This window comes from Saccostrea cucullata, unplaced genomic scaffold (genome assembly GCF_032062105.1).
Source record: "Saccostrea cucullata isolate Sc308-1 unplaced genomic scaffold, CSIRO_AGI_Scuc_v1 ctg2259, whole genome shotgun sequence".
Lineage (NCBI taxonomy): Eukaryota > Metazoa > Mollusca > Bivalvia > Ostreida > Ostreidae > Saccostrea > Saccostrea cuccullata.
In genome coordinates this window covers 26,753-47,029 of record NW_026936473.1, presented here as the reverse complement: position 1 = coordinate 47,029, position 20,277 = coordinate 26,753, and the positions used below count along the sequence as shown (strand labels likewise).

Sequence of the window (20,277 nt, the reverse complement as noted above, 5' to 3'; positions counted from 1 at the left end):
TTTGTATTTTAAATATGAAGAGAAATACAGAATGTGAATATCGAAATATTTCAAAGAGACCATAAAAAAATTCTTTCCGCCCTAAATCCGTCTTATCTGAAGTTGACATGGATATATTGCTTCAAAAGATTGCTTTAAAAAGTTCTTCATTTACATGTCATGAAGATAAACGCACACATAGAAATACGTGAGCTTAATTATTTATCTTTGCTAGCCAACTACTCTGATATGCTACTCTTCTCATAATCCCCTGGCATACAGAGTTGTGAAAAGATCGGATTGTTTTCGTCATGAGATCTCAAATTTTGAACAGGTACGCACAAATTGCGTAATGAACAAAAATGAACTAGTGTTAATTGTATCCGGGACCGTAACAGATGTTCCCCAACAGATGGTTCCTTTTATGTGCTTGATTCCTGTAAGACATTTTTAAAAATATGATCAGTATAGAAGGATTTCATCAAAAAATTTTAAAAGCCACAATGATACGGTGATATTAACTATATGCGATTTAACGTATTCGTACGCGCATGTACGTGCATGCACATGCAAGATGATCATGTTATGTTGTCAAAACAATTAACAAATCTATATATCTTGAGAATCAATAAAAAATCTTTTAAATATACATTTTACTGTTTTTCAAATTTATTGGTCATTTTGTGTATTTCACGCGTGCACGTGCATACATGCATGTACGTGCATTAAATTTTGATAGCAGCATAATGTGGGAATCCATTATAACTATTCATATTCTAAATTTTATCCTATTTTGTTGAGAACCAAGAAAGTTATAGGCATTTAAAGTTTAAACCAATCAGATTGCAGCACACGATCATGCACGTGCTTTCATGATAATTTTTATAATCATACTGTAGATCTTCATAATGTATGATCATGTTCAAAATCTCAAAGGATTATGGCAAACAAACAAAAAAGATATTGATAATTTAGTTTCAGCCAATCAGAGCGAAGAGCACGTGCATGCGCGTGAGATTTTGTCATTTTGACCAAGTCCTCTTGTCTATGCTTCAAATATATCCTTACATTATGAGTTTCAAAAGATTTCATCAAAAAATAGAAAAGTTACGGCTATATCAATTATATTGGTCATTCCACGTGTTGCACGTGCGTGCTCTTGCAAGCACACGTGAATGCGCATGCTTTCACGATAATTCTCATATATTAGGCAGTACATGTAGATCTTCTTAATGTATGACCATGTTCAAAATTTCAAAAGATTTTATAAAAAAAAAAGATATTGAGACTTTAGTTTCAGCCAATCAGAGCGAAGCGCACGTGCATGCGCATGAGATCTTGCTATTTTCACCAAGTCATCTTGTCTTTACTACTAATATATCTTTACATTATGAGTTTCAAAGAATTCATTCAAAAAAAAAAAAAAAAAAGAAAAGAAAAGAAAAGTTACGACAATATCCATTTCAATGGTAATTTCACGTGTTGCACGTGCCAGCTCTTGTAAGCACGTGCGCACAAAATGACCTTCGTTTGGCAAATCTACAGAACATGCCTACTGACCCTAAAAAGGTTTTACCTCAATTGGACGAGTAATTTAGGAGGTCATCAATGACAAACAAGTACCCAGGAAGAAAAATAACTAGAGCAAGGCACGTTGCAAAACAACGAGTAGGTCTTCCGTCCTGTTTGACCGAAAGTAACTTTCATTCTTTAAAAGAATGAATAATGACGTCCAAATATGGTTTAAATCTCCCAAATCTATACTAATCTATTTATTGCAAAAGTAAACCATTTTTGGCTACTTCCGGTTTGTCTACGGACGGAAAATTAGGTTTCATACTTCCAGTGACATATGTTTCCTAAAAACTTGTGAATAACGGCAAAAATATGCATTTTTTGACTACTTCCGGTTTTACCGGAGGTAACATCGCCAGACGTATTTTGACAACCCCAATAGATTAAGCTTGAGAATTTTAACATCTTTGCTTCTTTAATGTATTACAAATTATCAACACTTTTCAAGACATTAGGAAAAATCTTCTGGCCCCTCTAGATCCCTTATTTAAGGGGCCAGCCCTTTTTTCGAGATGTCATTCAAAAGATCATGTAATTCTACACTTCTTTCGTTCTATATGTCTTAACAAAATACTTCTAGGTAAAACGATATCAAAGAAAAAGTGTTAGACATTTTATAATTCTCGACATGTCCTTTCTTGGACCATAGCGAGCGTCGACGTGCAGCATTTTCGATGAAAATGAAATACGCATGTAACATCTACATATTTTTTTCTATCATTGCTTAAAAACTCAGGTGTCTATCCTAAGCCGTTTTTGAGACTACTCGCGGAAAAACTGACCCCATAAAATTCACTAAAATGCAAAAATCTTGGAACTAGAATTGACGTCATTAAAACAAAACAAAATAGTTCTAGTTTTTTGATGGTCTATTATTTCTGAAAGTTTCATGAAAATCGAGAAAGCAGTTTTCGAGAACTCTTGTGCACAAAATATGTAAGAAAAAATAATAATAACTGTGGAAAAGAAACCTAAGAATAACAGAAAGATCTTCCGCTGAAGACGTAAGACCTTAAGAAGAAATAGAGTAAAAACAATATGTTCCATTGATTTTTTAAAAGAATAAATGTGCAAGAAGGTATTTATTTCATTTGTTATGTACTGTGCAAATTTACATCTTGAATCAAGATTCCAATTCATTATTTGCTCATATCTTAAAAATTTGGATGACACTATATCTATTCATACAATAGCATGTAATTGTTGCTTACTTTCATTTTTGAGAGTAAAGAGTCACAATATCTTTCGAACGCAAATATCGTCATTTACAAAAAAAAAAAAAAAAAAAAAAAAAAAAAAAAAAAAAAAAAAAAAATGCTGCTTTGTCTATCGGTGTCCAAACATTTTTTTTAACACCGTACGCCAAGAGCTTATGAGGTGAGTAGCATATCAGAAAGCCTTGGCTAGCAAAGATGATGAAATCGTTACTTTGATAATTAGTATACTTACTTTCACACTTATTAATATTGCTGTTCCAAAAATAATCAGCGCAACATTTGCTTGACCTGTTCTTTCTTTGAATTGAATGAAAAAGGTACATTTTATTCAATATCACTTCAGACTCATTTAACACTTTGAGCTAGAATGTATTAGAAAAACAGCTTTAGCAAAACACTAAATAAAGCAGAAAAAACGAGCATCAAAGACTATCCAACGAAAATAATTCAGTTTTAATAACATTTTACGTGTTCTTCAAAGTTACCTTAAAAGATAAAAACGTGAAAGCGCCATTTTTCCGTTTTACTTTTTTGTCTTAATTGTGTGATATAAAATAAAAAAAAATATATTCTTACACTTCAAGGCACTGTAGTGCATTTTTTCGTGATCCTACTTCATTGCAGACAAGTCTTGGAAACATGAATGTCCAACAATACAAAAAGAAACTTCTCATATCTCCTATTCTTAAATTCCAGTTGACACGGAATCTTCTCACGATATAAAAAAAATATTTCCTTATTGAAAATATTCAAACTATTAATTCCGACAAATATATGTCAAACAATGTTGTTGAGTTTGCGACTGTATGCAAGTGATTAATTTTTTTTTTTTTGCATATTACAGGAAATCAGACTTTTACATTGATAGAATTTCATTATTATTTAAATTTAAGATATTTTAAGCTAAAGCAACGGCCTGTAGATAAAAAGTGAAATAAACTTTGAATCTTTAGAATAAACAATTATAATGTTATTTAACATGTACTTTAGGTTAAGTTTTATTTTTACCCTGACTGTCTTTGAGAAATGCAAGAATACAAAAAGTAGAATATTGATTGTATAATAGTTTCTAATTGTTACTTGTGAAAACATCGTGATTTTTTAAAATACAATCTGCATCCTTTCTATAATGTGACTGAAATAACTCAAACAAGCACCTAAAAGCGGTGTATCCTCTCGTATAAAGCATAGCAGTTTTCTACTTTGATCCTGAGGCAAATTTCTGTTACTTTCGTTTCGCACAAAAGACTTGCCTATAGTTTCAAAACCACACACATTGACATACACGAGTGCATTGCAGTACGACAGGTGATCAAAAAGTCGCGAAGTAATTGAATAACTTCTATGAAAGAAGTGATAAGGGAATTCACTGTTTAATTTGCGTTCTGTAACAGGACTAAAAGATTTTTCCAGCTCATATTTCGTACCTTGCTAGTGATTTTTTTAAAAACAAAAACAGTCCATCTGTTAGAAAAGACAAAATTGCGGCAATTGTATGGGTGGATAAAGATATCCTTTTCCAGAATTAGCATGGTGACCATAATAACCCGAATCCTCTGTTTTTATTCAATGTGGATAAACTATTGACACATCCTTTTAACATATCTGATATGTTTAAAATCTAAAGTAAAGGATATTTTAGTGATTTAATAATAAACTTTTCTTACAATATTCAACTATTTTCTCTAACAGTATATGGGGACAAAGAAATTTTTGAAAATAAAAATAAAACATGTACATGTACTAGGAATATCAAAAAATGCTATGGTAGAAAGATGTAGATAATTATTAAGAAAAGTTAAATGATTGATAATTAATTTTGTACAAAATATATTTTTAGACTTGATTTTTATTGATTAAAATCAAAGGAGGATACCTCTTCAAGGACAGGTCAAGTTAAAAAAGGGACACAGTCCGCTCCTACATATTGATACTAAAACATGAATATAATTATATGTATACTGAATATTCAGCCAATACATGTTATTCATTTAAGTATGAGCAGGTCTATTTTATTGTCTACGAACAATGCTTTATGGAAGTTCTTACTAAATGGATACAAAAACATTACAAATTTTATTCATTGTCTCATACATGTAAGCAATAAGAAGAAGACGAAGCATAAGATGTATTTCTTGGATGTCGATGATCAAACCAATTTATCGGTTTTATATACGAAATTGATGGTTTTCATATAGCCCTTCAATCTTTTAATACGCAATTTTATCATAGATCTGATACATTTAACCCATTCTGACAAAGTGTCAACGTCTTCTTTTTCATATCTGGCTCATCGCCTGGCATAAAATTTAACAGAATCCATAATATATATTTATGAAATTCCGACGCCGGTTGAATGAAAGGGGTTCCCTTTATTTATGACCTTTGAAGATAAGTGATCTAAGGTCTTTATTATTAACTATATTTACGTCACCTGTAATTACGTGTCTAGCTGGACTATAGTTATAGAATGAAGAAGAATGGTCATCATAAAAGTTTATGTTTCAGAGACTCGATATCCAAGTCATGTAAAGTTTTTTTGTAATTAAAAAGTTGGAAAGCAATGGTCGATGTACATTGAAATTTTGTAGGAAATAAAGGAGTAATCTTTAACTTGAAATATGGTGGAATACAAGACTGGGCACTTTTGTGATTAAGCATATAACTTATAACAATATAACCGCGTCAATTCCTCTATTGGCATTTTGAATTTAAAGGAAAAGACGTATTCTTTTAGCTGCTTTTTCTTTAGTAAAAGTGGGGGTTCAAAAAGCCTATGATTTGCAATTTATCAAACAATTAAATGTTCGAATAAGTAAATGGCATATGGCAATCATTAAAAAAAGAGTCTAGCACAATATGTATATGGGAACAGATACTGCATGCAATACTATAGTGTAAGATAAAATAAAACGTGTGAACAGGAAAGTCTAATCCCTCTATACTTAGTACAGTGTATAATTTTTGATTTAGAATTTACACTTAACGTCAGTGTATGCAATTACTAGTAAGTTATCCTTTACTAGAATTATCCAGTTATCATTGTCACTTTCTTTAACATTTCGGCTTTGCAATTTATTTTAATATCTTTTTTAATTAATAACACGTATATGCAAATCACTATCAATATGCCTGTAAACATCCATATTTTCATTTTTATTTCTCCTCACAGGTTCGAAATAAATAAATAATTAACAAATTGGACAAATTCAAATTCAAAAGTATGTGTACAACTTATATACCTTTCATAGGAATTCTCAAAAGTACTTATAGATTTATCTTTCTTCTGCCTAAATTTTGTATCGGTTGATTTTTGGGAGAGGATCATGATGTTGATTATTTTATTTTTGTTTTCCATTTTTTTTTTTAAAATTAATTTTACTATATTCAGTCTCCCATTATTTTTCTCAGAAAATAAAAGTATGTGATGTTTTATGGTCGTTTGTATTAAATTCACAAAGACAGCTGATAACAGATTGTACCCCTGGGAGCTAGGCATATAATTAGAGAGAAAAACAGAGAAGAAAACAAACCTTATAATATGGAAGTAATCCTTTTGTGTCCATAAAAGTGTTACATAAGTTTACAACCTACAGATAATAAACATGTATTCAGTATTTCTATATAAGCTTTTTTATATTACTTAACTTAATAAAAACTATGCCTTAATACTTCGGGGGAATTTACTCTTTTAAGAAAATTAGATCGAGGGATTCGCCCATGTTTTGCAGTCGGTACTTATAACCTTCAATCCCCTTAGTCAGCATTGAACCCATCCGTCCAGTGCCCAGTAGCATACATGTAACTAGGTCAGATTATATATTGTTCTTGAGGGATGCTGTATATATTTAATGCAAATCGTTCAAATTCCGAAAATAAACTTACAGTTGCTATAAATCGCGATCGCAGGATATACATGTACCAACAAGTTAATAATACCGGTAGGGACAAAATTCCTGGTCCTTTGACGTTATGTTCTTAGTATTGTCAATGCTTTGGTAAATAATGCTACTAATAAGAACTCGGCATAATAGCCACGCTCCATGCACAGATAACACTGTATACTGTCTCTCATCAGAGGGCGTATTACACCGTGTAATAAATCATATAGCGCTTTGTTGAAGTTTCCATTGTCGATAGGTAGGGCCTTATGGAAGTTTCAAGTGTCGATAAATATTGCGTAAGAGCGTTGGTTACATGGCATAAAGGGATTACCGTATACTCTAACTGCTTAAAGAGAAATTGATTCTTGTAGATATTTAAGAGTCAATGACGTTCTATCAATTAACAAAACTCATCTTTATTTCTTCATTGGCAGTATCTAATTTTTTAGTTAAACTTGGAAAAAAAGACAACACAAAAACAATAAGGAAGCTGTTTCATATTTTTATGTTTCATTAAAAAAAGGTATGTATGGCTTACAACCAATTTTAATTAACTAAGTGATAACGGATTTTTCTTACGCCAAATTCCCTTTAATATACAGCAATTTACTTGCATAACCTGTATGATAAATTGATTAATGCATCAAGGATAATTCCATTCACAATAGCTTATTTTAGGCAAGATTTGATGCCAATTAGTAGAGCAGATTCACTGGTATCTTTTATTGTCTTTGGTACCTCATCCCACCTCTTTTTTTAAGATGTCTGTCTTCAATTGCTCTGCTCAAATACTTTCTGCATAGCAGACTTATTTTACCATTGTTAAATGTATTTATTTTTCCCGGTAAAGCTCATTGCTCTATCCTGCAAGAAATGTGTAAATAATATCATTTACGAGCTATAAATTCTGATAAAATTTTTAAATATTAAAATTAACAAAAGTAAAAAACAATAAAAATAGATGAAATGTTGCGTAAACTTTATTGCGAACTCCATCTTTTTATTTGCATATATCAGATTATAATTATTATATCATTATTATTATATTTAAATGGATCAAATATATATTTTTGAGGTGTACTTTTTGGTTTCTAATTCAAAAATCAAAAATAAATGCAACTTATTGCAAACTATGAGACTGCTATGGAACATATAAATTCATATCAAACTTTTGCAACATAAAAGAAATGACTTTACATGTTCATTTGCAGGTTTACTATTTTCAAAGGAAAATTATATTTAAAAGGAGCCGCTCATCCGTGGGATTCTACATATACCCACGCAATAATGATAACTATTTGTTCTTAATACAATGATTAAAACGTCACACCTTTTGTCATGCTAATTGCATATAGAATCTCTAAACGTTTCTTATCGTAAAGCAACATAATCTTAATGAATGGTTGTGTTTGTAGAGTAGTAAATTTCTTTTAAAACGATGAAAGATTAAGCAAAAGCGTACACAGGAGAAGAGGAGATTAAAGTAAGTAGTGCTATTAATGTTTTACACAACACTTGATGTATATATACGTACCCCATTGGTCCATTTTTGATTTTTGCGATACTTATATACGTCTCTGCTTTTTCATTACCTAAATAATAATAATAATAATAGTTTCTAGTTATTGTACAGGTTCCTGTAATTTTTTCCCACATAGAATGTACGTCTTCCCCATTAGCAGAGAGGACCTAGAATTGTTTCCAATAAACTGTGACGATGACTTTCAAGCAAAACAGAACCATGATAAGATCGGGTTATTCATCCTGCCTCCTGTTAATTTGACTCCAAACTACCCAAAAATTGCTATTAATACGATAGGCTATCATTATTTTACATTCACAATAAAACTGAAAGAAACCCATTTGTGCGATTGTGATATTTTCAAGCTGATTAAATTTACGCTGTTGTTCATAAAGCACTGGTTCTCTGCCCTTGATTGCAGTCGCTGCTGCTAGGAATTACAAGGACAGGTAACATCTGCCGACATGACAGTGGAAAAACTCACTGCTAGCATCGCGCATAGTAACTGCGCATTCCAAAAATAAATAGCATTAATGCTTGCGGAGAAGAATGTTAGGTGGATCCAGCGATTCAAATAACAGCAGAGATTCAAATAACAGGAAAAAAACAAAATGTATCGTATCTTACTTGATGAATACAACAATTTAATACAGGGAAATTATTCAAACAATAAAGAAGGGACCTTATTAACTGAGTATATCATTAATTTACAACAATACACTACGGAACATTTGAAACTTCATTGTGACAATTTGAATATATAATATATTGTCACAATGAAGTTTCAAATATTCCGTAGTGTTAACATTGTAATCCTCCTATTCCTGGTGCATAACGTAACACATGGAGTTAAAGAGACGAGTTATAGCATTCCCCATAAACTAAACATATAATGATAGAGAATAAGTGTTATAACTCAATAGATGAATTATCATATCAGTGCCAAATATCCAGGTCTTGATTTGAATTATTTTGGTAGAATATATGCATATGGGACCAGTACGATATCGCTTTACATTTAATGGCTTTTGAGGCAGCACTTCTTGACGATTTTAGATGCTTAAAATCCGTCTACTTTCTTCGTTTACAGCAGTGTAGAGTGCAGAGAGAAGGGTTTATTTACTTCAGCACTTCTGGATTTACGCTAGTCTAAATATAGATTTTTTCATCAGTGTTGTTTCCTGTGATGCGATAAAATGGCAGTGGTTACCTGTCGTTGGTTTTTCAGGGCGCTTGCGCCCGTGAACCAATGTCAGGGTACCAGTTTATTGTTCATATCACCGGGGCGCGCGTCTATGTACGTCATTTGCCTATCTTTAGGCGTGTTTACCCTCGCCAAAGTATGGCAGAGTTAGTAAGGATTTTCCCGCAATCTCATTTGCCTAGTCGACTGAACATCATCTTTTTCTTAATGAGCATCTGTGGGACAAAGTGGATGATTAGATCGAAATACTCAAGCTAGTCACTTTAAACTATGGATTGCCTTGTTGAAATGGTTAAATGAAATATAACTAACATAAAAATACTAAAGTTAAGTGTAGTTTACTAAAGTGAACACTTTGACACTTTGATTTATATGTATTATAGTAAATACTTTGACACTTTGATTTACTTAATATAAGTCATAACTTTGAAAACTTTGATTTACAATGGTGATCACCATATATGGGCAATTTAGCCACATATGATCCACATATGCATTGCCTTTCATATGAAGATCATATGTGGATCATATGAGAATCATATGTATATACAATCATATGAGAATCATATGTGGCCAATCATATGAGAATCATATGATCATACATATGTTAATCATATGAAGTAATATACATATGATTCTCATATGAAAGGCCCTACATATGTATATTTTGGCAGTGGCCATATGAGAATCATATGAAACTGATCATATGAGAATCATATGAAACCATATTCACGTATTTGCCTTTGTTATACTCAGGGAAAAATCATATGAATATTTCGACAGTGATCATATGAGAATCATATGAAACAGTGATCATATGAGAATCATATGAAACAGTATTCACTAATTTGCCCTTGGTATACTCAAGTAAAATTTCAATAAAATATCTCAATAGTAATTTAAATGTACATCAATTTCAAAAGAATTTGTTAGCAATAACTTATGTTAAGTTCTAGTTTGTTTAACCCTCCCCCTTTTTTCCCTTATAAAAAAACCTTTCACAATTTTCTTTTTCTGTAATACTCATACAATAATTCTGTAATGCATATCCCAGACAAAATTGATAAAGAATAAATTAATTTGCTTTTTATTTCAAATCTTTTGGGTTAGGGTTTATTACTTGAGTAAAGTAAAAAAAGAATTCCGTATTTTTCCCGGACCGGTTTTGACTTCTATCGGATGAAAGTGTACGTCATGTTTGACGTCACTGCTGCAGCAGAAGTGCTGGGTGTTGGAAAAAGTAAGTAGATCTAGGCTAATGTCCTAACAATTTTTAAAAGACATTTAATTCATTTGTTTAAATATCGTTTCATTACGGTTACAGGTTCGTATGAACTCATCTCTGTAATACTCTCAACACTTGTAATTGTTAAATTAATGCATTTCGTAAACCTAGATCTACATAACGTTAGTGTTTGGATTAATTTGTTTCTGAATGGATGTAAACATTACAATTTACATGTTAGGCTAAAGGCATTACTTTGTTTTTCTTTTTGTTTTGACTTTTGTTACGTACTGATTTGAAAGTGAAAGTAGAAACCTTGTATATAGCAGTTTGGCGTTTTCGTATGTTGAGATCGTTATCAAGTCGATTCTTTCATCAACTTAATGACAAATGTTTGTTTTTATGGCCTATAGATGCATTCAACCACTTGAGTTCAGTGTCACCGTGCTGCTTTTTTTATTAAGTCCAAGAAGCCCAAAGCTGATAAGACTGGCGATTGATCCACAAGCTGATTGTGACAGACGATTGCATCATCACAATATTAAAGGTAAAAAGAAATACTTGCAATAAAAAATCAAAGTGTACATCTGTTAATGACTCCTTTATGACAAAATACAGTGATGTGCCATAAGTGTTCGTCCAAATTCAAAATGGCCGCCGTAGTAACGAGACGCTTCGGAAAAATAAAACACAGAAATAAAATTATAAAATATTTTTTCTTACCTTAATACTTTGTTATATAGCCTTTTGACCTCAGAACTTTCTGTATTCGTCTTGGGATCGACCTGTATAAGCCCTGAACATAATAAATTGGGATGTTTATCCAGATACGTCGAATGGCTGCCTCCAGCTGATTTTTACACAAGAATATTTCGTTGCCGTTTTTCAGTTCTCTTTTCAGTCTCAACCAGATATTTTCAATAATGTTCAAATCAGGACTCTGAGCGGGCCAAACCATTGAATGAATATAATTCTGTAATTTATATTCTTGAACTACTCGGGCTCTGTGAATAGGGGCGTTGTCATCTTGAAATATATAGTTATTTCGAGGAAAATGGCGTGCTATGACTGGCCAAAGTTGATCTTCAATTATATAAATGTATTTTCAAGCATTAATGTTACTGTCTTCAACAGTCACAGTCCTTACACCGTTGAAAGTGATACAGCCCCATATTATTAAACCTAACTTAGGTTTTGGATGTTGCGAGAGACAACATGGTATCCACTCTTCGCCAACCTTTCTTCATATAAAAACACGGTTATCAGTCCAAACGTCCACTTTGCATTCATCACTAAAGATTACCCTGTTCCAATAATTATCTATAGTTTTGTATCTGTTTCCTCTACACCAGGAGAGCCGTGCTTTTCTGTTCACTTCGCGAATTCTTATGCGCTTTCGAACAACTCTTCTAAAATACCCCTGTTTGTACAAATTTCGCTGAACTGTCCGTTTAGATATAGCAGAGTCTCTATTTTCATTGAATAAGGCTGTTATGTCTGATAATTTTCTCTTTCTGTTTTCTTTCACCAACCTTAAAATGCTGCGACTGTCTCTGTCACTTAGCTTTGCCTGCTTCCCTTTCCTCGGTATGTTTTCTACACTTCCTCGCTTGCGATACCGGTCAACTACAGAAGTTATTGTAGACCGGGGAATTTGTAATCTCCTTGCTATTTCTGAATGTTTTAATCCAGACAGGTAAAGAGAAACGATGACTTCTTTAACATCAGTACTCAATTCTTTACGCACGGTAGCCATTTTGTTTACAGGGGAAATACACAGCAGACGAAAATAATTTTGCTACGTAATTGTGACACGTGACAGTCACGTGGATATGCTATAAATATATACTTATTTATTCAACATTGACGCCATGGTTAAAAGATACAGCGTCGACGAAGTTATGTGAAAATGTAAAGTGACGTAATGAAAATTGAATTTGGACGAACACTTATGGCACATCACTGTATTTCTTGATTTTTTTTCCTTTATAATTTTACATTGTTTGCATGGCTTCATCAAAAATAAATTCAACTAAATAATATAGAAGTGCCCGTACGAAACAGTCCGGGCGGCTTAGACACGGCTTAGGCACGGATTCCGTCTCCAAAAAGCTGTGCTTTAGCATTCCGTGCTCCTATGTAAAGTATGTATTGAAAGCCGTGCCTTAAAGTGGTCGAGGCACGGACACGGCACGGGATATTGGCCGAAATATTTAAATGAGATCACACGTTTTTACAAAACCCGTGTCAGAAAGCCTTGCTAGTTTCCATATATGGACTTACTGATTCTGTAAACCCGTGTCTGAAACCCGTGTCCTTTTCCATATATGGAGACACGTTTTTTTGGAAACCCGTGTCAAAAAAGCCGTGCCGTATACCATATAAGGAGTCATGGGATCTGTACATTTGTTTAGATCTAGGTCATGGCCTTTAGAGACTGTGGATGCCAAAATGGTGACTGAAACCAAAATAACTTCACATTGCTTTACATTATTTGCTTAGATTTAGAATTTCAAAAGTTAAAAATCTTATATGAATGTGTCCATTTACTTTCTGTTAAAGATTAACTTTATAAGTTACAATCCATGCTAGTTTTTAATATGATTTTAATGATAATTTAATCTAGTAGCTAAGTTTGCACAATCTGAGAAAGAATTTACTTTAAATAAAACTTTCACTAGCACAGTGATGTCACATAAAATATATATACTATAAAGGATTAGTGAAAGTCCAACTAAAGTCATTCAAATAAATTTAACCTAAACTATTTCATCATGTTCATTGTCAACATCGCAATACAGGAAGATCATGAAAATTGAAAAATTGACTTATTTATTCTAGATTACACTTACTGCATTTAGTTCAAAAGTGAAGAAATTATCCCAGACTGACATAAATACAATTCCAACTGACATCTATTAGTTAAATATCCTTTAAATAGAGCAAAAAGACACACTGACTTAGCTCATGACCATGAATCCCTCCAATTTAATATTCAAATAAAGGAAGTTATGATTGAGCATGCTCAGTAAAAAGCCGTGAGATATAAATAAATTGTTTGAACCAAAACCCGCCTTAGTTAAAAACCTTCTCCCTGGGACACGGATTCCGTGCATCCACACGGGTTTCTGTGAGCGAGGATTCCTCACTATCAGACACGGAAGCCGTGTCCGTGTCTTGGACATTCAGAACCCGTGCGGCTTTTTAAAAACCCGTGCGGATTCCGTGTCTTAGCCGTGCCTATTCCGCCTCGAACTTTCGTACGGGCGGTATTCTACATTTTGAAACAATTTTAATCCAATGCACTTTTAAAATATGGTAAGTATGAATGGAATATGCTGGCTTTAAAAGCTATGAAACTGTACAATAACTTCAGGGGGTTAATTGAATTTTTGAATTTCAGCAAAAAATTAATAATAACACTGGCAACTTTCAAGGTACACAAATGCATATGTATGTGTTGAAAGTACATCAGATAGCTAATCCATTGAATATTTACATCCATGTATTCATTGACTGACATTTATAAAAAAAAAATTCCAATACTAATAGAGAACCTAGTTTCAGGCAAAATGTAAAATATTTAAGACTATTGAGAACCTACAAATGTGTATACTCTCTCTTTTTTGTGGTTTAAGTTTTAGTAATGCTTAGAAAATATCTACTGTGTTAATATTGGTTTTACAGGTTCAATATACAGTCAGCCTCGCATAAGAAAAAATCCAAAGATCATAGGCTTGTTTCAAAGTTAAGGTAACTACACACTGTTTAACAGACTTTGTTATATTTTTCCCAACAAAGTTTGGGATATCCTTGAATCACAAAATCTGTTTTTCTGCTTATCTACTTGTCTGTAATTTTTTTTTTGTCCAAAAGTAATATATTTGTGTCAGAATCTTCTTAATTTTTGGCAATAATACTATTTGAACATTCCAAATTTAATTGAGAAAAAAAATGCTTTTTATGATTTTAATATGAAGCATATCTTCAAATAGTGTAATTGTCTTGCAAAATTCAATTCAATTGGCAAAATAAAAAAAAAAGTTTTTTATAATTTTATTATGAAGCATATCTTCCAACAGTGTCTTGCAAATTACATCATAGGATTTCACAAACCACCTAGTATAACATATATAACATTAGTTTTATCTCGTATTATATCTGTGTCGGTGAATTGGGAATACATTTGTTTGCTGATGATAAGTTACTTGAATCTAACTTGTAGAATTGATTTTGTAATTTAAGAATTTTTTTATTTTTATTTTTGGAATTTTTGTAGAGACCATTCTGTGCCACAAAGAAATTGTTCAGGAAGGGGAGAACTGGTGGATTTGCATTTTTGGTACAGTTCAAAGAGATTTTCAAAACGGTCAGATCAGAGGGAGGACAACTGAAAATATTGAAAAGATACAGAAGGAAAAAGAACAAGGAAATATATGGAATAATAATGAAATGTAGAGGATGTACACAATCTTGTCTGAATTTGACCTGTAAAGATTTCACATTCTTATTTGTATGCTAGAATATCAAATAACTTGATTGTTCATAAATTTACAATAGACAATACATGACAAATGTTATTGCCGATATTTCAATTTTTCTGCAGACACTTTCATGTCATATGGTATTTTTTTTACGAGTACATGGCCTAATTATGTTATTTATTTGTACATGTATACATGTTCAACTACTTAATCATTTTGCTGAAATCTTATAATTTGCACTCATTTTAGAATATGTTAAATACATGTATCGACAAATTCTACTGACTTGTTTGTATATTTTCTTGTTTAGAATGTACACTGTGAAAAATAAGTTATTTCTCTTGATGAAAATAATTTTATCAAAAAAGTTTTGTAAGCATATAAGATATTTTAAAATATTTAACCAATGAAGATAGATCATTGTAATGTAATGAATTTTCCTCTAAAGCAGAAATATCTGATTTTTAAATGTGTACCAAAAAGTTAAAAAAAATTTTGAAAGAGAACACACATAACTGTTTCATATGATTTACATATGATGCCCCTTTCATATGATTCTCATATGTAAATGGCTTGAAACACACTTAAGTGTTTTATATGATTTACATATAATGTCCTTTTCTTATGATTCTCATATGTAAATGGCTTGAAACACACTTAAATCATTCATATGCAAATCATATGTAGTTATTTTCATATGATTTACATATGTGGATCATATGTAAATCATATGATTTGCTTCATATGATTCACATATGATGCCCTTTTTCTATGATTCTCATTTCAAACCTATAAATAAAGAACACAGTTTCTGTACACCAGCACTGTTACCATGATTAAAAATGTCAAAAAGAGAGGATACGCTTTAGAACCAGGAACGCGAAAGAGGCACTTTAACATCTTTTTTTTTGGAATTTTATTTTTTTAAATTAATGATATTAGATTTTTTAGTAAAGAATTTTTTTTTATCTCTAACAAAAACAATAAAAAATGTACAAGCACCAAAGGAAGACCATTAAGTTTCCAAATAAACATATTTTTCTTTTTTACAATTAATTTCTCTTATTTATCAATGAAGTACTAAAACATTTTTGGATATCAGATTCATTCGGTCTTGATTAAATGTTGTTACTTGAAAATTTGAAGGAAGTTTGGAAAATTTAAAATAGATTTATACCAAATTTACAACTGTAACATTATAACATAAAACTTTTCAACTAATTTACAATAGTTCCCCACGATATATTAAACTCCAAGCTTTTTGATATAATTGACAACTACTTTAGCTTTCAATAAAAATGACCTCGTTAATGTATTAACTTTGTTCTTGGTCATTTTCAAACAATTGCAAAATAAATGATAAATCTTATTTGCCGACGAAGTCATTGAATCGACCATCCCAAGTTGATTTTTTGGAGGTCCGTGTTTGCTCTGTTCCTGTTTTATATTGTTTTATGGACTTTGAATTGGAATACTGTTCGTTATCTCCATATCTAGAAATTGACAATTTTATTATTGAGTTAAATGCTGATCCGACTGACTATTTTGTCATATTTATTATTGTGCAATTAGTTACTCATTGGAATGAACAACGGATTTTTCCGTTATTGCCCGATCCTTCAAAAGAGCACAAGGTAGGTATGATCGGTCGGCATTGAATACTCACTTTTCCTTGGTACCTGACCTAACCTCTGATGTTTTAGAGGTCGGCATTTGCTCTGGTACTATTTAGTATTATTTTATGGTCTTCTGCGATTGAATACTGTTCCTTTTCTTTATATATTTCATTTGATTATTTGTATTCATATGAAGGAGAATTTGTGCAAAATGTTATAGAAAACACTTAATGTGGCTTTCAACTCAACGTATATATACATGTATATATATATATATATATATATCGACGACGTATTGTCAACTAAAAATGGTAACTTCCATTCGTATTTGGATACGATATCTCCCAGTGAGTTTGACATACCACAGAGTTCAACACATCTGTTCATACTTGGATATTTTACTTGAAAAAGACGTTCATAGTTCGAAAGTCAGTTAAGGTAACGTATAGAGGTTTCTTTGTAATGAACTGATTAAAACACATAAGCGCTGAACTTATTGCACAGAAAAAGTTGTTTTCTTATACAAACTTTATACCCACAACATGCCCTAGTCAGTGCACATTATGACGTCATAAGAAAATAAGCTTTAACATTATCTGTGTAAAAATTACACAAATTATGCATTTTCATTAGCTGATTTGCATAGAAAGGCCTCTACCTGGCCCTTACTTACTTGCCTAATTTAACATCCTAGCTCTATGATGAACGTAATGATTTTAACTTTTCAATCTTTCAATCGATAACATCCCTTACTTGAGCAGCAATACACCTTTATCTCCTGCCAACAGAGTTTATTAATCTCAGTTGCATGATAAATCTGGTTAATTATAAAAGAGTTGTCTAGTTATCAATAATAATGAAACATAAAAATAAACAACTAATGTTAATGTTCTATTTCGGCTTCTGATCTTAACCGTGACTGCATGCTCATGAAAGATTCAATAACTCAGTGTCGCGTACCACTCGGGGAGTTCTTCACTAGCCACACATATGTGCATGTATTTTTTCAGTAGTTAAACTACACGGACTCTATAGCTAGATTCCAGGAAGGAAATCAAAAGACTGTAAAAAAGGAGGTGGTGTTAATCTCTTGCCATCTTGCCGGAAAATATGGATGATTCAGAATTGAACCTATTTTACTTAATTTAAAGTACCTCAATACAGAAAAAGAACCTCCCGTTCTTGTGAATATGCATAGGAAATATTAATAGACAAGCTAATTCAGTGAATTTTTGTCCCCCGCTTAGGGAAAAGGTAAACCATGCGTAGGGGATGGTGGTGAGGTGGGGGGTTTGGATCCCCTTGACTGAATTTGTAGAATTATTGAATGTATACTGAAGCAAATAAGATATGCCAATATGGATATAAAGGTTTGATTGATTATTCTTTATTATGTGTGTAGAAGATTCTTTTTATATGGAATATTTATCACACTGTAATGATGATTGTATGAGTTTGTACAAGCCAGACCTCATAACTTTTTCATTTCACCTGAATACTATCATTTAGTAGAAAAAAAAGCATTTCGAAAAAAGAAGTTTGATCGCCCGGGATACGAACGCTGGCCCTCTCACATGTGAAGCGAGAGACATACCAATAGACCCATCGTCGCAATCCACGGGTTTTAAGTCTATTCTGGGAATAGAATGGACACAAAACCCGTGGCTTGCGACGATGCACTAGACCACGGAGTCGCGTTATCTTGGCGAAAATTATATACAAACATTAAGTCACATACATGTATATATTCACGTTCGATATATTGTCAAAATTTAACACAAGGCATGGTGTCTAATTTAACCTTTGTTAAACAGTTCTAATAGATGTAATAAGAATATAAAGTCCGCCGATAACCTGTTTTATACGTAACAACTCTCCATCATGCCCCTGGGCTAATAATAGCGACATGTAATACAATCAATACTAATAAAACAAACGGGGCGGGACACTTTGAGAGGGTGAGAGAGGTCCTAGGGACTTTTGGTATAAATTACATTGCAAAAGCTCAACATCCTCTTGAAATATCGCACGAAAACGAAAGTGTTACACACAAACAGAATGTATACATTTATAACCTTGAAGTTTGACCTTTTGACCTCAAAATCAATAGGGGTCTTTCTTAAGCCACAGGTAGTTGTTATGTAAAATTTCATTGCAAAAGCTCAAAGGGTTCTTGAGACATCGCGCGGAAACGAAAGTGTTATAACAGACAGAATTTGCGAATTTATGACCTTGACCTTTGACCTTTTGACCTCAAGATCAATAGGCGTCTTCTTTAGTCCATAGGGAGTTGCTATGCTAAATTTCATTGCAAAAGCTCAAAGGGTTCTTGAGATATCTTGTGGAAACGAAAGCGTTACAGACAGACAGAAAGACGGACGGACGGACCTAAATTAATATCCCCCACTTTTCAAGCGGGGGACAAAAAGTGACAGGTATCTAAATTCTGAATCTTTAAGGTGTCAAATATATCTAGGTTTCACAAAATATGTTGTGTACATGTAATTGGGTTTTTTCCTCTCCAGTAAAGTAAGAGTATACAATAGTGGTATTTTTTTCAAATAATTCAGCTCCCTAATTTATGGACTAAATTCTCTACAAACTGGGTCTAATGTGCTAAGAAGAATAACTAACCTTTTTGCTTACGTTTACATCTCCAAACAACATAACAAATGACAAGCAAAAATACCACTGCAATGCCTATACCAAGTAATATACCAGTGACAGAATCTTCCTCGGCTTCTTTTCCGCTCGATCTAATAAGTTAAACAAAATATGAGATTTTGAAAAAGAAAATTGCAATACATATTCAAATGCAGTTCAAAATATCGTAAAAATCGCAATTAAAAATTCCCAGCTGTTTCGTTTCTACACGGCTGTTTCTTAGACTTATAGCTACTATAAAGTATGAAATCAATGTATCGTATAATGAGTGTAAGATAACTCACAAACAATCATTCTAATTATTGCAAATGCACTTACATTTGATTTTCCTGCTTTGGAATATCTGTTGTTGATGAACCATTTCTATTTTCGGTTGTGTTCATTGGTGCTATCATTGTTGTCGATTTGATTATATTAAAGCAGTCAGAATCTGAAACATATATTAGAATATTTTAATATATCCAACGTATATATAAGGACAGCTAAAAGCAAAATCGTATCCCTATCCTCTGAAATAAATTAACTAGACTTATTAGGATAAGTTTTATCTAACGCGTTCATAAATGAAGTATAACTCAAATATATATACAGTACATATGAACATGATAACGAAAGGTATTGTCCCATATGGGTAACTATCTTGATTATTCACGAACTAAATAACAATGTATAAGTTTGATGCATAATGGATTTAATTAAATAATTGTAATAATAAAGATTACATCGGTAAGATTCTGTCGAGTTGTATGAAATTGGACATGGATGTTTAAAAGTTGTACAATCACTGAAGAAGACTCTGCGAATACTTCGTAGTCCAGTGTTAAATTCTGCACACTTTCCAACTGTAAAGACAAAAAAAAAAACAGAAAAAAAAACAAAAAACAGATCGTTAACGATCTACAAAAAA

At 32.2% G+C, this 20,277-nt stretch overlaps 1 protein-coding gene across 1 annotated transcript in view; it reads right to left on the bottom strand.

Moving 5' to 3' along the window:
- Positions 1-7,190: 7,190 nt before the first annotated feature.
- Positions 7,191-20,277, bottom strand: part of LOC134245674 (uncharacterized) — a 34,349-nt gene continuing 21,262 nt past the window's right edge. The window contains exons 4-8 of the mRNA XM_062727945.1: positions 20,093-20,212; positions 19,689-19,800; positions 19,341-19,462; positions 8,190-8,247; positions 7,191-7,519 (exon numbers count right to left, since the gene is read on the bottom strand). Coding sequence (XP_062583929.1) covers positions 7,507-7,519; positions 8,190-8,247; positions 19,341-19,462; positions 19,689-19,800; positions 20,093-20,212 — 425 coding nt within the window. The 3' untranslated portion in view covers positions 7,191-7,506. The remainder of the gene's footprint in view (positions 7,520-8,189; positions 8,248-19,340; positions 19,463-19,688; positions 19,801-20,092; positions 20,213-20,277) is intronic.